Here is a 17,130-nt window from a genome sequence, read left to right as displayed (position 1 = left end):
TCCTATTTTTTGCATTGCACTCAAAATTAAGACATTTTCAGGGAGTTGGGGGAGATAGTAAACAGCCCAGAGATCCTGTCTATGCAGCCAATATTACAAGGATGTCAGACTTTGCCCTGAGGCAAAATACCTACCAGAATAGCGGTAGAGAAATAAACTGGGAGACTTGGTAGAAACTCAAGTGATAATCTACTGGCTACTAGCAGTGGAAGAGAAAAGGAAACAAAACTGGAAAATATTAAAGGCAGAAGCAGCCAGACTAAATGTGGGGAATGAGTCATTCTTTGGAGAATGACTCCAAAGTTTCTGCTTAAGGAACTGGATAGAACAGCTGCATTCACTAATACAAAGGAGGAAATGATTGAAGGAAGAGACAATAGATTCAGTTTGGGATCTTTATATAAAGATGGTATGAGAAACCAAAGGGGTGGATGAATGAAGAAGAGAAGAGGACCAAGGACATAATCTTGTGAATATCAAGATATAAGAAAGAAGGAAAATAATAGGAATCAAAGGAAATTGAAGTGTGTTTTATACTGTAAGCCAAGGAAAGAAAGTATTTTAAGAAACAGGAATACCAAATGCTGTAGAAGGATTGTAGACTATAAATATCCATTTGATACAGCAACAAAGATCACTGGCAAATTTTAGTATGGCCAAAAGCTATACTGCATTAGACTAAAAGTTCATACAGAAACAAGCCTCTCAAAAAGCTTGGCTAGTAAGGGGAATGAAATTAGAAAAGCAGTGATCTATATAAATAAATCACCCTAAAGAATACTCTAAAAACTGGTGGTGCAGCAAAGATTTATCTAACTGTTCATCAAATCAGGTTCCTTTTTCTCACAGGCATACGGCTAAACTATACACATACCTTGTTTTGATGTGCTTTGTGTTATTGCGCTCTACAGAGAAACTGAGGTTTTTTACAAATTGAAGGTCTGTATCAACCCTTCACCAGGCAAGTCTGTCAGTGCCATTTTTCCAACAGCATTATTTTTAAATTAAGGTACGGTTTTTTGGACACAATGTTATTGCACACAATAGACTACACGTAGTATAAACATAACTTTTATATACACAGGGAAACCAGAAGATTCGTGTAACTTGCTTTATTGCATTGATCTGCAACCAAACTCATGATATCTCTGAGGTATGCCTGTGTATTAATATATTCTAGCTCACTTTGCAGTTAAATGCAGCCATCACTTAGTTCTGGCCAATAGAATGAGGACAGCAGTGATGTAAGCCATCATGTATGCCATGTCTGGTCCATGAAACATGTCTATAGGTGTTCCATCTCCTCTTTCCATCTGTTGGCTGAATGGAAAAGACTCCAAGGACTAGAGGAAGTAAAGTCACAAGATGAAAGGTACAAGACCCCTGCATGTATGCATGGAGCAACTATCACTTCCTTCACCCCATGCAGACCTCCAAATCAAAACAAATTGGATTATGATATGAGTGAGAAATAAAATTTACTGGGTTAAGCCACTAAAATTCTTAAGGCATCTATTACAACAGGTAGGTTGCTCCAACTAGCGTAGATGGGCAGGATAAACAGGTGTGCTTGGTAACTTGATTAGACATAGTTAATAGACTTCAGTTGCTAAAGAATACATTACAGAATGGCCACATCTGTGATAGTAAGATGGAGTTTTAATCAAGTATCAATATTATGAAAGGATATGCCAACAGGAGAAGGAAACTATGTAAACTGGAAAAGGGAGCACTCAATGAATTAACAACTTGTCAGTGAGTCTTATTCAGTAGCTGACCAGCAGGTGGTTGTTTGAAAGGCACATACTGAATATTCTGATAGAGGAAAGTAATGCACTAGGTTATCTTACTTTTGTGATTTATCATTAAAATTATCCATCAACCTAACTCCTTTTGTTCTGATTCAATGCTCATCAAGCAAATCCTATTTTGGAATTTTGGACTTTACTATAGGAGAGAAATAAGTTGGCCAGTAGGCTTGGAGTATCTAGTTTCCTTGATAATTATATTTCTTATCACAATTGACATGAATGTCTTGTGAGCATGATTAGTATAGCTCAGTTGTATTTCAGTCTAATCTACTAAGAGACATTAAAAGAAAAATTAGAATTAACTTGGAAATTAAGTGGCAGATCATTGTGATGTGAACATTACAGGTAAAATGAATCTGCAGTGTCCAACTTGAGTGGTTCTCAACAAATGTTTTCTTGGACCACCAACACTTAACAAAGTATTTGTCATTTGGAAATATCAATCTATAAATTTAAAAACTGACTAAACCATATCTAAGTACTTTGAAAATAATTCCTCTTAACAATTATTATTTTACTAATGAGAAATCTTAGAACCCAAGAAGCTTAAGTGATTGGATTACACAGCAAGATAGAATCGAAAGCTCCTCATTAACTTTGTAAAGTAGGGTCAAAAGAAGAGAAAAAAAGACTCTAGTAGTAATTTCTAAGAATTCTAATGGAACTTGCAGAAACGAATAGTGGCCTTTCTTTATACAACTGCAAAATAGGTACCATTATATAAAATGTAACAACATACAGTAAAAGGTAAAAATACAATGCCAGGAATTAATAAAAATGGGTAAAACTAAATCATACTTTCAGTACAAAGTAGCAATATAGGAATGAACTGTCAGCTTTACTGCAGCAAAAATAAACAGCCAACTTAAAAGTTCTTTAAGAATATTCCCAACAAAATAAAGTCATTTGTCTTAATATAAAAAAACTAACTTCTGAATTGTTTAACATTATCACTCATCATCCAAACCAATTACAAAGAATGAAACCAAGTTTCAAAATGCAAATGATTACTAATTAGCATTCTTTTAATAATGTAGGTATGTAGTCCCTTATTTGCACTCCAGAAAGTCCCCAAATTTTTGAAACAGAATTTTTTCATAACCCGTTTTGTAGCATAAACTGACTGAATGACATGACCTGAAGCCACTCAGTCTATTTATCCCATACAGTGAACTACTAAACTTTACTTGGTAAACTTCATTTTTAAAACAATACACACACTTAAAATAGAGGTCTTCTGACAAAAGCAAAAAGATAAAAGTTATATTAGTCCAGGATTCTCCTTATAAATTAACTCTTTACTCTTCATTCCACCCAGCTGAGATTTAACTCAGGCAAGTAGATCTGAAAATTTAGCTTCAGTAATATACTTACACATTTCGGCAAGATATAGGCTTGAGAAAACCAACTTCGTTTCCAGTAAAATGTGTTTCGTTGCCACCAAAATCCTTACAAGTTATGTTAGGTGCTGGAAAACACTGAACTAAAGGCAGAAAAAAGCAAGAATCCATTATTTCTTTTTCCTGTGGAAAATTATGTAATTATGCTTTTTTCCTAAGGCTAGCAATGCACACAAGAAAATCTAATGTTCAAACCAACTACCTCCCCATGCTGCTGCTGCTTCCCCATATGAGATTTTAATTTAGATAGGAAAAGCTATATTATACATATTCATGTACAAGATAAGATAAAGATAATGTTCAATCTCCTGCCCCTGACAAAGATGACCAAGGAAGAACTGCATAGTATTACTGTTCTTTACTTCATCTCTACGGTGAAGAATACTTCTTGAATTTTTTGTTGGTAACCAATCAGGCAATTCATTACATAAAACATAATCTAATTTTGTATTTTCAGTTTATAAAATTCTTATAGATGATACCTACAATAAACTAAGATTCTTCTTTATTCTAAATAACTTTTTATTTATTCTAAATGGGTTTGCTTCTCCATTCCCTCTAGGATTTGATGTATATGTTATCTCAGCATTTAGTAATTTGATCTTTATTCATAACCCAGATGACTTAATAAGAGGAAGTAACACTTATAGAGCTTACTATGTGCTAAGCAAGTACTGTCCTGAAGCTTTTATGTCCTCATCATATAAAGTAAGAACTTTGGAATGAGAATCACCTATCTATACATTGCCTCTTTCAGAAACTTGGATTCCATGTAGATAAAAGTAGCACTAAGATCATAAGAAGATTATTGTGGGGATAAAATGTGATATAAATTATCTAGCATAAAGCAGAGCACTTAGTAGGCAATCAATAAATGTTAGTACTTTTTACTCCTTCACCATTTCTGACTAAAAGGTACTAATTCCTTTAGGCTAGTTTCAGGAAATGCTTATCTCTATGCTTAACATCAATGATTACAATTTTTTGAGAAAATGAAAATAGAACTTGGTATAATAGACTTAAAAAAAAACCCACAGTGTTTTATTATGAAAAAGAAATAAATGGCATTTATTTTACATCTACTTTATAATTACCTTAAGATTTCCAACAAATCACTGTCCTGTTTTAGGCCAGAGTAGTACACTGAGAGAATGATGCTAGGAAAAATATCCTGTAATGACTTTGCACTCTTTGGTTGTGTTACTGATAGTTCAAACTATACCATCCCATAAACTTTACTTATCTTTTTAATGTACTTACATTTCCAACACAAGAAGATGCTCACGCTAAAGAGCACAGATTCAGTAAAACTGACCATTTAGACAAGAAAGAAGGTAATAAAATAAAAGGAAGAGAGAGAGTGAAGAAATAATTATCCTAGGAAACAACTAAGGGAAGACAGTGTAATTGACCACGAATTTAGCTTAGAGGCTCCTGGTAGTAAGGCAAAAAGAGCCACAGAGCTACTGTGATGTAACTGAAAGCATACCAATTCACCTCTAAACCACTGTGTGAACTTGGTTTGGTACATGACGTAAGAGTAAAGGAATGTAATAGAGAAGGTCCTTAATAATAAGAACCTTTACAAAACAATAAACGTTTTCCACATAGCCTTTTCTCACACTGACTCCAGACATAAGCAAGGGCTTATAATGTTAGGATCGACAGAGATGGGGCAACAAAAGTCAACAGATGATTTATATGTAGCTGTTTGGCCACCTGCCTTGATACAGGGACAAAGCTTACTTGAGTTTTGTGAATCAACTATTATCATGCCCCTTAAGGTGTATCTCTTGGTCTGCCATCTTAGGTCATGCTTTTGACTGGAGCTATATGGCAGACAGCTTCCCAGGTGACACAGTGGTAAAGAATCCACCTGCCAATGCAGGAGACATGAGAGACGTCAGTTCGATCCCTGGGTTGGGAAGATCCGCTGGAGGAGGGCATGGCAACCCACTCCAGTATTCTTGCCTGGGAAATTCCATGGACAGAGAAGCCTGACAGGCCCCAGTCCATGAGGTCACAAAGAGTCGGACACAAGTGAGCAACTGAGCACAAGCATGTGCATATAGCAGACAACTCAAAACTGAGGTCAACAAACATCTTAAATGCTAATACATTTTCTATGTTACCAACTGAAAGATGAGTATGCTCTATTTAAATGATGGAGGAATGACAGAAAGTAATTTTGCTTTCTAGGGGATATTTGGCAATGTCTGGAAACATTTTTGGTTGTCACTACTGGGAAAATGCTACTGGCATCTAGTGGATGGAGGCCAGGATGCTTCTAAATCTTCTACAATGCACAAGATAGCCTCCTCACAATAATTATCTAGCCCCAAACATTACTAAGGGTGAAAAACAATGCTCTAGATCAGCTGTGTTCAAAAAATTTTGCTCACATACTCCCTAAAATTTTTTAAAACTATATATTCCCTCACACATTTTTAAGTTGACATCTAAAATTTTTCACCATGGATTTAAATGGCTGGGAAAAAATTTATTTCCAGCATACTGTAAATACTGCCCTTAATATTGAAATATTATAGCATTCTTTACAGTGGAATCTAAACACAGCAATTTCATATCATGATCCAACCAAGAATATGAAAGGGCTCTTCTTTTAAATGCAGAAAACTTTACATTAATTGTAGGAAAAAATACACATATAATAAAAACTGATTCTCGCTGATGTATGACAGAAAACCACAAAATTCTGTAAAGCAATTATCCTTCAACTCAAAAATTAAAAAAAAAAAAAAAAGAGGATCTGGAAATTGATTATTTTAAAGACATACTGTGGGCTGAATTGCACTCTCCCAAAAAGATATATTGAGGTCCTAACCCTCAGCACTTCACAATGTGACCTTAATTGGCAATAGCATCTTTGCAAATTTAAGTTTGCAATCCAACTTTGCATCCAAGTTAAGATGAGGTCATTAGGGTGGTGGGCCCTAATGCAGTAAGATGGGTATCCTTCAAAAATGGGAAAATGAACATACACAGGGAGAAGACGATGTGAAGACATGCAGGCAGGATGCAGTGTGAACACAGAAGCAGAGATCAGACGATGTGGGGCTTTCCCTGCTGGTCCAGTGATTAGGCCTTGGGACTTCCACTGCCAAGGACCTGGGATGATTCCCATAGAGGCTTTGTCCAATATACTTTGCTTTAGAGAAATGCACTGTTTTTTGAGATTACAGCTTCCTTTACAAAATTTTGAAGGATTAAACATTTATGGAGGTGGGCATGCGTGCTTGTCAGTCATGTCTGATTCTTTGTAACTTCATGAGCTGTAGACCAACAGGTTGCTCTGTCCATGGGATTTCCCAGGCAAGAATACTGGAGTGGGTTGCCATTTCCTCCTCTAGGGAATCTTCTCAATTCAGGGATCAAACTCACGAATCTCCTGCGTCTCCTGCATTGCAGGCGGATTCTTTACCACTGAGCCACCTGGGAAGCTCTCAAACATTTATAGGTGAGTTGTAAAAATGCTTTATAAAAATATGAAAAACAAATAAATCGTAATTTTTTCAGTTACATTCTATTAATTGTTCAAACTCCCAAATTTTGACAACTTTAGTTTTCAATGTGTTTTATCATTTCTAACATAAGAAATGATCTGTATTCAATATGAGCTACTTCGTAGTCAATGAGACAGATAAGGAGAGAAAAATGCCCAACATTTCAGGCTTAGAACCTCAGGAAAGATACAATTAGTAGAAGTACCAGAGTGAAGGGGAAACCATATTGCTACAATATTTCTAGAGAAGTCTAACAGAAGTATGAGCTAATTATTTCAAGGGACAAAAACTACATACTTTAGTGAGGATAGATGAGGGGCTGCTCTCATTATAAAGTGAGATGACATGAGAAAATAATAAGAGAAACATTGAGATGGATCAGATTTGTTTGAACTGACAGAAAATGCCAAAATGCAGTACTTCAGAATGGGGCAAATTTAGGTTTAAGTCAGAACTCTGTCACTTAACTAGTATGTTCTTCTGGTCAAGTTATGAAATCTCACTGAACCTTGTTTTGTAATCTGTGAAACAAAAATAAGACCCTTGTACTACCACTAGCCAAGTAGTAAAGGCATTTGGCATGTAAAGCATGGTGCCTGGCTAGAGAAAATGTTCAACTTAAACTCTAAAAACGTAGAGAACTTCAACACTGAGAAGACTGAGAGACTGAACCTGATAGGAATAAATTTAACATGTGCGTGATCTGTAAAAGTAATAAAAGACTGTGAAATGAAATCAATTCAATGGATGCCTACAGCCCTAGAACTTATTCATTTTTACGTATTTTATAGTGACTTCATTTGGTCCTTATTTTAAAAAAAAACCTGTTATGTAGACAGAACTAGTAATATGCTCCTTTTTATTTTTTTTCCTGTACAAACAGAAAAACTGACGTTCCAAGAAATTAAACAAGCTGACCAAAGTCTCACACTAGGTAATATTCTTTAAGTCCTAGACCAACATTCATCACTTTTAATCAACACCCTTTTCATTACACCACAATAATGCCATGCTTACACTGATTTCAGAAACAAGTAAAAATGAGTCTGTATGATGATTTAGGAAGATTTAGGAAGCCAGTTACCCCTAAATGTTAACTAATGGACAAAATTAAGCAACATGCTACAATCCTGAAAATTATTCCATTTGCAGTTTTCCTGCAAAATGTTTGTCTCTGGCCAATGACTGGGATTTAAATGGCATCAACTTAAGTCATCAACGATGCAATGGACATGAACTTGGGCAAACTTCGGGAGATGGTGAAGAACAGGGAGGTCTGACGTGCTGCAGATCATGGGGTCGCAAAGAGTCAGACAAGCCTGAGTGAGTGAACAACAACTTAGCATTGATAGACAGTATTTCTTGATTATATAAAGCAGAACTATTTTTTTAAGCACAAAAAAGCTAAACTCAAAATAAAGTAACCAATGAAGTTTCATAACAGTAAAAAGGAGTGACCTAGACAGGAAATGGTATGGGATTCTACTCTAGTCATAAAATTAAAAGACATTTGTTACTTGGAAGAAAAGCTATGACAAACCTAAACAGTGTATTAAAAAGCAGAGACATCACTTTGCCTACAAAGGTCCGTATAGTCAAAGCTAGGGTTTTTCCAGTAGTCATATATGGATGTGAGAGTTGGACCATGAAGGAAGCTGAATGTCAAAGAACTGATTTTTTTGAAATGTGCTGGAGAAGACTCTTGAGAGTCCCTAGGACTGCAAGGAAGTCAATCCAAAGGAAATCAATCCTGAATATTCATTGGAAGGACTGATGGTGAAGCTGAAACTCCAATACTTTGGCCACTTGATGAGAAGAACTGACTCTTTGGAACCTGATGCTGGGAAGGATGCAACACAGGAGAAAGGGATGACAGAGGACACGAGATGGTTGGGTGGCATCACTGACTCAATGGACAGGAGTTTGAGCATGCTCCAGGAGATGGTAAGGATAGGGAGACTTGGCATGCTGCAGTCCATGGGGTCACAAAGAGTCAGATACGACTGAGCAACTGGACAACAACAACAACATTTAAGTGTATGTTTCCATAAATATATTTCAATAAAACCTTAATAAAACAGACCTGTGTCAAAGGACCAGAGCAAAATTTCTGGAAATGGTTTTTTAATACCTTTGTATTTTACTGATTGGAAAATTGAAAACACTTGCTATATATGTCAAATATGTATATATACGTACTAGACAGCACACTCCTTGAGGGCAGAAATTTGTCTTTTTTAATGTATCATCTCTACCACTTAGCAGAATGCCATATAATAACATCTTAATAAATTAAATATTTTCCCAATAATAGACAGTTTTGGGTTTCCCAGGTGGTACTAGTGGTAAAGAACCCACCTGCCAATGCAGGTTCGATTCCTGGGTTTGGAAGATTCCCTGGAGGACAGAACAGCAACTCACTCCAATATTCTTGACTGGAGAATCTCATGGACAGAGGAGTCTGGTGGGCTATGGTCCACAGGATCACAAAAAGTTGGACCTGACTGAAGTGACTTGGCACAGCACACATAAGACAAGGACATAATAGAAGCAGATATGATTAAGAAATTGTGGCAAGAATACACAGAAGAACTTTACAAAGAAGTCTTAATGACTAGGATAACCACAATGGTGTGGTCATTGACCTAATCAGACATTTTGGAGTGTGAAGTCAAGTGGGCCTCAGGAAGCATTACAACGAACAAAGCTTGTACAGGTGACGGAATTCCAGCTGAGCTATTTCAAATCCTAAAAGATGATGCAGTTAAAGTGCTGCACTCAATATGCCAGCAAATTTGGAGAACTCAACAGTGGCCATAGGACTGGAAAAGGTCAGTTTTCATTCCAATCCCAAAGAATGTTCAAACTATCATACAACTGCACTCATTTCACATGCTTGTAAATGATCAACATCCTTCTAGCTAGGCTTCAACAGTTCATGAACCAAAACCTTCCAGGTATATAAGCTGAGTTTAGAAAAAGCAGAGGAACCAGAGATCAAATTGCCAACATCTGCTGGATCATAGAAAAAGCAAGGAAATTCCAGAAAAAGACCTACTTCTGCTTCATTGACTATGCTAAAGCCTTTGACAGTGTGGATCACAACAAACTGTGGAAAATTCTAAGAGACGGGAATATGAGACCACCTAACCTGTCTCCTGAAAAATCTGCAAGCAGTCAAGAAGTAACAGAACTGGACATTGAACAACTGACGGCTTCAAATTTGGGAAAGTACGACAAGGCTGTATATTGTCACTCTGCTTATTTAACTTCTATGCAGAGTACATCATGTGAAATGCCAGCTGGGTGAATCACAAGCTGCAATCAAGGTTGCCAGGAGAAATATCAACAACCTCAGTTGTGCAGATGATACTACTCTAATGGCAGAAAGCAAGGAAGAACTAAAGAGCCTCTTGATGAGGGTGAAAAAGGAGAGTGAGAAAGCTGGCTTAAAACTCAACTTCAAAAAACTAAGTTCATGGCATCCAGTCCCATCATTTCATAGCAAACAGATGGGGAAAAAGTTATAGATTTTATATTCCTGGGCTCCAAAATCACTGCAGATGGTGACTGCAGTGAAATTAAAAGATGCTTGCTCCTTGGAAGAAAAGCTATGACAAACCTAGACAGCATATTAAAAAGCAGGGACATCACTTTGCTGACAAAGATCTCAATAGTCAAAGCTATTTTTTTTCCAGTAGTCATGTATGGATGTGAGAGTTGGACCATAAAAAAGGCTGAGTGCCAAAGAATTGATACTTCTCATTGTGGTGCTGGAGAAGACTCTTAAGAGTCACTTGGACAGCAAGGAGATCAAACCAGTCAATCCTAAAGGAAATCAACCCTGAATATTCCTTGGAAGGGCTGATGCTGAAGCTGAAGCTCCCATACTTTGGCCATCAGATGTGAAGAGCTGACTCAATGGAAAAGACCCAGATACTGGGAAAGATTGAGGGCAGGAGAAGAAAGGGGTGACAGAGGATGAGATCACTGGATGGCATCACAGACTCAATGGACATGAGTTTGAGCAAACTCTGGGAGACGGTGAAGGACAGGGAAGCCTGGCATGCTGCAGTCCATGTGGTCAGAGTTGAATATAACTTAGCAACTGAATAACAATAACGGATAGTTTATAATATAAATTTGCACTTTTGTTTTGATCCATTTAATTATTTTAATTATTAAACTATTTATTACAAACCATTTCTCAAAAAATAATGATGCTTGTTAACTGGTATTGGGCTAACTGACAACCATTTAAAGACCACAACAGTTTACTGTTATAACTGAATCTCCTTTGCCTTTGGTCCCAATTCTTACTCTATACTCCTAAACTTCCCTCTCTGTAAAGCATTCCATCCACTAATCCCTTACCAAAAAGTATAGTTTAAGAAAATTAAACTTAGTTTGAAGATTCCGTGAGTCTATCATATGCTCAATGAAAGAAACAGAAGAAGCATGTTTCAAGGGTCATTTTGATGTCCTCTCAGATCAGGACTCAGAAATAATTTACAGCCACTCCACTAGTCTTTTCATGTTTTAAAAAGGAAATTTTTAAAAAAGCAGCTTGTGGACAAACATAGTTTCCTGATAGGGACAGGCTGGTAGAATCTACCCCAGATCTTGGCTGAACACTTTTGGGTCATGCATAAATTATATATTCTTATGTAGAAGCCTGGTGAGTCATATTGTCTCAGAAACTTTATTTTCTTTTTAAAATCACAACAACAATCTAAAGTCATTTATTTATTGATTTATAACATTTTATATATGTGTTCCCAGATTTTTAGGCACTTATGGTTTATTGTCTCCAAATAACCATACCATTCCCTTATATAGAAAGCCTTCCTTTTATTTCTCTGCAGCTCTCCATTTACATCATCTATGCTTACTTACCTGACAGGCCATGGCAGGACCATAACACCTCTAAGTCCTTTTATATTTCCTAGCAATCTGATCATTTGATTTTGTATTTGTTTATAAACTTACTTAGTGATAATACTTAAGTGGATTCAAACTTATTTTACAAGAGACACCTAACTGGAGGGCAGAGGTCTTTTTGGTCAGAGACTATTCTTTTTAGTTGTAATTTCCTTCAAATTTATTCTAAATTTCCTTTTTAGAATAATTTCCTTCAAAATCTCCATACCTACAAAGAAATCTGCAGACTAGAAAAGGCATGAGATAGCAGGCTGTCTCATTCCAAGTTTAATGTTACCTAAGTCACAACAGTACTCAAAGACTTCCAACATATATCACATAAGTGGTTGGAAGCTTATTTTTCTTATTTGAAAGCTCATTCTTCTTTATGTATGTCAACAATATTCTCCATTCTGAGAGCACACTATAAAAGACTGAACTCTAACACAGGAAAGTCAGTGTATACTTATAAAGCAATTTTAAAAGGAGGGAATTATGTGCAAAGTTCCTTTAAGTCTAACATATCTAAATTAAACAAATGTACACATATTGAGCAATATTTACTATAAAAATCATATATATATTACCTATTACTGTTTATATGATAAATTCCATTACTCCAGAATACTAGCAAAATATCTGCTAAAAAGTTTAACACAACTTACTTTCAAATATCTTTGCTCATTAGAATGGGGTTAACAGTGTATCAAAATGTGAAGAGATAAAGAGAAAGGAGATCTTTTTAAAATATATACAAAGTCATAATCAATAAGTCAATTATTTGACTATAAGATACTTTATAAAAACAAAGTTTTTTGCAGTAAAAAATAATTTTAATCTCATTTCCATAATAAGTCTGTTTAGCAGCTTTCATTATAAAGAAAACATCAATTATTGCCTTATCTTCTGTCTAAACAATAAAACAATCAGTATATATTCAATAGGTATTCTTTTCTCAAGATAATACTGTATATTAAATGGTAGATATTACTAGATATTAAATACTAGATATTAACCAACATTATGTACTATGCCAGATATGAACGCCAAATCCAAATAGCTTCAGCATACATCTACCTCCTTTCCAACATATAACCCTTCAGAAGAAAAGGCTAAACAAAACAATTTAGTAATCTTTATCTGGCATTAAATACTTTTTGGAATAACAGAAGCTCCCCCACATCATTAGGTTGAGGGTGTTATCCATTATCAAACCATCTCGCTAAAATACTGATGTGCAATTAAAATCCTTATCATATTATTTTCATACTTAGGATGCACCTAAGTATCTTTTACAAGTGCAAGATAGAGTGATATATTACTAGCTCCTCGCTGCACATTATTGAACTGTAAGTCTCCTTTCAAGTTCTTTCTGAGTAATTAAACTCTAAAGAGGCATCTTTGTAAAACACAGCATGATAAATACAGGGCATCAAGAAAGCTATATAAACTGATTCCAAAAGCTTTAAAAAAAAATGAATGAAAATAAAAAATTTCTCAATTTATATAATTATTTAATAGAATAAGATTCTTTTTATAAAATATTAACAACCCCTAGATATTCTCTAATATTAAGTTGTTCTGGAAACAGAAGGATGAAGTAACTCAAGAAAAAACACATTTATTAATTACTTTTAGCAATCACACATATATCTATGAAATAATGTTTTAAAAATAATTAAAAAAAACATGTTTCTGGAAGTCTTACCATAAGCTGTGTAGTTTGTACAGTTAACTGGTTCTTGTGTAGCATCATTTATTTTTGGATCTTTACAAATATATGTAGAAAAGTTAAGGAAATATAAACAACATTCCAATACAAAACGTTATCATCTTGTCTTTAATATGTCATATATTTATGTTTATAATTACATGTAAAGAGAGGATGTTAGTTTGTCCAGGTCAACAAGCACAAGCACAGATACACTTTCAGTGTCACTAAATAATATCTGAACATTAATTTATTTAAGGAAAAGTACATTAAAAGCTCTAGCAGAGGGTGCCATCCTTAAAGAACATCAGTCAGGGTTTAAGCACAAAGCACAAAGAAAAAAATGAAAGTAAAAATCTCTACTAAGTATTATGAGAACTTCAGGTTAAAAAAAAAAAAACACATCAGTTTCCAGATGTCTGATGAAATTATTCACATGGCCCAAGTATTACCATACATATAACTTCATGCAACACAAATGGATACTATTATTTCCACATAAGTGAAGCAAATCGGGACTCAAACTTTGAGTGACTCATGCAAAGTGGAGTAAGTGATAGGTAGTAATATCACGTTTCCTGATTCCAAGCCAAAGGTAAATTCCACCATACTGCAAGGAAGATGGTTATTTTAGGTGGGTCTACATGATCTTCCCAACAAGGTTTTAAGCTTTTGGAAACATATAATATTGATCCTCTAATAGATGTTTACAACACTCAGGGCATGGGGGCGGGGGGAGGGGTGTTTTTCTGTTTCCTGAATATTTCATTGACACAAATATGAGCTAAGTAAGGTTTTCACAAGATGTCTCTGTAGACAGAGTTTGACACTTGCTTCGGGTTTCTGATTCACTACCGGAAATCTCATCTTTGTGCCAGGAATAACATTTTCCAGTTCAGTTATGCTCAGTCACTTCTAAGGTTCAAAAAGCACAACTCAGACTTTCCTAGTAGTCCACTGGTTAAGATTCTGTCTGCCAGTGCAGGGGACATGGATTTGATCCCTGGTCCAGGAAGATTCCACATGTTGCAGAGCAACCAAGCCTTTGCATCTTGAGCCCATGCTCCATGACAAGAGAAGCCACCACAACGAGGAGCCCTCAGAGCGCAACTAGAGAAAGCCAGAGAGCAGCAACAAAGACCCAGCACAGCCAAAAACAAAAATTAATTCAAATTTTTAAAAATGATTAAAAAAAATTTTAAGCAAAAAAATTAAAAAAAATTTTTTTCTAATTATTTTATTAGAAAAAAAAATCACTGAGACATTTTTGCTAAAAAAAAGGACTCAACTTACCAGGTTAGTGATTCTCAAACCCCTAGCATAACAGTAATCAGCAATTAGAGCTATTCTGTAAAAATTTAGTAACGGTGGCCTCTCTTCAACTCACATTAAAATACTATACAAGAGAATTTTTTTAATTTTAAGATTTCCTCTTATAGAATCTTTCTTGCATCTCTGGCTTATGTTCTTAATTTTTCTGTTCTATAATTGGTATGAAATTATCTAATTTTATACAAAAGTACCTATTTTGATTTGAATATAACTCCCATTTCATATTCCTCTTCCCTTTATCAGAGCCATGACAACGAACTGATCTATTTAACTCCTCCAGCCTCAGTTTTCTCATCAGTAAACACATGAGAGCTAAACACATATAGCCCCTACTATATGCCAGGCACTGTTCTAAGTGACTTACTGGTACTAATTTAGCACAACACACCTTTCAGTTGGTACCACCGTTATTTTCGTTGTTCGGTAGCGAAGTCGTGTGGGACTCTTAGCAATCCCCAAGCTCAAAGCTCAAATCGGTTACAAAGTGGAGCAGGAATTTGCCCCAGTACAGTCTGGGATCTCAAGGAGAGGTAAATAAAAGTAATAAATGCAAAGTTAATAACAAATTGGCAACATACATTGGCTATACCGTTCTTGCCTGCGTGCTAAGTAGCTTCAGTCCTGTGCCACTTTTTGCAGCCCCATGGACTGTAGCCCGCCAGGCTACTCTGATGGGATTCTCCAGGCAAGAATAATGAAGTGGGCTGCCCTGCCCTCCTCCAGGGGATCTTCCTTGTCTCCCCCTAAATCGGCAAATTTCCAGAATCGGGTCTATCTTTTAACTTAATTCTAATGCCTAACAACATGACCTGACAAACTTCAGTATCTACGTGTTTGTTGAACAAACAAATCCACTGACTAAAAAAATAAATTATATTAAAGAAAGAAAAAATGTGGATCAAAAGAACAGCTAATGATCAGTAAAATCCCAAGGAAATCTCACAGGCTAGCCTCTGTCCTCTCATCCCCAAATCTCTGCACTCCCCGCCCCAGGCTCCTTCGGTCATTAGAGGTCACAGGTCACCGTTCCCTTCAGTACAACCCTAGCCCGACCTGAGGGTTCCTATCCACTCTCGACTCCAAATCTACCTCACCCCCATGGGGTGCTCCTCACAGAGGATATTGTCCCACTTTGAGGTCCTCGCACTTAAGTGTTTCTTCGCCACCCCCGGCAGCAGCTCCCCAAGGTCCAGTGGTGACTGATACGAACCACAGGGCACCCAGGAGCCGGGCGGCAGCAGTATCGGGAGCAATCGGCCTGCAGGGACAGGCGGCCGCCATACTGGGGACCGGCGCCTTCCCTACAACTTCCGGTTCCGCCTACGCCTAGACCTAACCGGGAGTCTAGCAGAGGGAGGGAGGCTCTTAAAGGGACAGTGCATCTGTTAGAGGCGGGTCCTTCCCCTGCTGCTGCTTGCTGCTGCTGCAAAGTCACGTCTCCCCTAGACCTGCGGAATTGCTTTGGAGAGCTTCCATTGGTCATTGAGAACCGCAGGAAGGCTTCTCGCTTGGAGAACCAGCTGTCCTCCGTGCACGGCTGACTCCCAAGCTAATCTTGCTGTGACTTTTCCATCTGAAAAAGTGCCGGCGGCGCCAGGCGATTAGATAAACACTTTACAAACATCTCTGTTAGTCTGGTAGGACTGGGGTTTACAGATAACGAACCAAACTCAAAGGCGCTGAAGAGCATGTTGACTTTAGTTACTGAGTTGGAATAGAACTGATGTTTGCCTGATTTCAGAATATGTGCTCTTAGATGGCCTCTTTCGGAAGGCTGCTACGAGTAAATCTTGAGGACTTTGTATCACAACAATAAATATTATACTTTTCTTTTTTAAAAAAAATTTCATATCTTGGGGGTTTTGATGTTTTAAAATTTTTAATTATTTTCACTTTATTTTTACAGCGAAAATTTAGATGAGGGAAAGGGCTTAAAACAAGAGGAGACCAATGGGTTTACGACTAAACTAAGTGAAGAGTTGGAGGGTTTTTCCATATCTTTCTAAATTTCCATGTATTCTGAAAAGTTCTGTAGTGGGGTTATCTTTTATACTGAAAAAACTGTGTACTTTTTTTAAAGTGATAATTTAATCATTTTTCTCTAACCTGAAAATATTCGAGTCTGAGTAGTGCCTCTTCATCAACAGCAGGACCAATTTTGAACAGTTATGATGTGGTTCTCAAACTTTAAGAACCATCAGTATTGCCAAAGAAATGCAGACGACTGGGCCCATCTCAGTTTCTGACTCTGAAGATCTAGTATTGTTGTTCAGTTGCCAAGTTGTCAAGTCCGACTCTTTTTGACCCCATGGACTGCAGCAAGCCAGACCTCCCTGTCTTTCACCATCTTCCATAGTTTGCTCAAACTCATGTCCATTGAGTAGGTAATGCTAATCAACCATCTCATCCTCTGCTGCCCTCTTTTCTTCCTG

The 17,130-nt window shown here is 36.6% G+C and overlaps 1 protein-coding gene across 6 annotated transcripts in view; it reads right to left on the bottom strand.

Moving 5' to 3' along the window:
• Positions 1–16,016, bottom strand: part of TM2D1 (TM2 domain containing 1) — a 51,174-nt gene extending 35,158 nt beyond the window's left edge. For 2 of the 6 annotated variants that reach the window (XR_002180367.2, XM_070786446.1), the window contains exons 1-3: positions 15,822–16,015; positions 13,364–13,437; positions 3,186–3,294 (exon numbers count right to left, since the gene is read on the bottom strand). Coding sequence is in view for 5 of the 6 variants with exons in the window: in XM_070786446.1 (XP_070642547.1) it covers positions 3,186–3,294; positions 13,364–13,437; positions 15,822–15,979 (341 nt within the window). In the remaining variant the exon portion in view is untranslated. Of the gene's footprint in view, positions 1–3,185; positions 3,295–9,093; positions 9,249–13,363; positions 13,438–15,821 lie in introns of those variants that run through there. The other 4 variants (XM_070786444.1, XM_019957352.2, XM_070786443.1 and 1 more) reach the window with 3 other exon arrangements.
• Between the last annotated feature and the right edge of the window lie 1,114 nt (positions 16,017–17,130).

Source organism: Bos indicus, chromosome 3 (assembly GCF_029378745.1).
Source record: "Bos indicus isolate NIAB-ARS_2022 breed Sahiwal x Tharparkar chromosome 3, NIAB-ARS_B.indTharparkar_mat_pri_1.0, whole genome shotgun sequence".
NCBI lineage: Eukaryota > Metazoa > Chordata > Mammalia > Artiodactyla > Bovidae > Bos > Bos indicus.
Note: the sequence above shows the minus strand (reverse complement) of the source record. Positions and strands in the feature narration are given on the sequence as shown.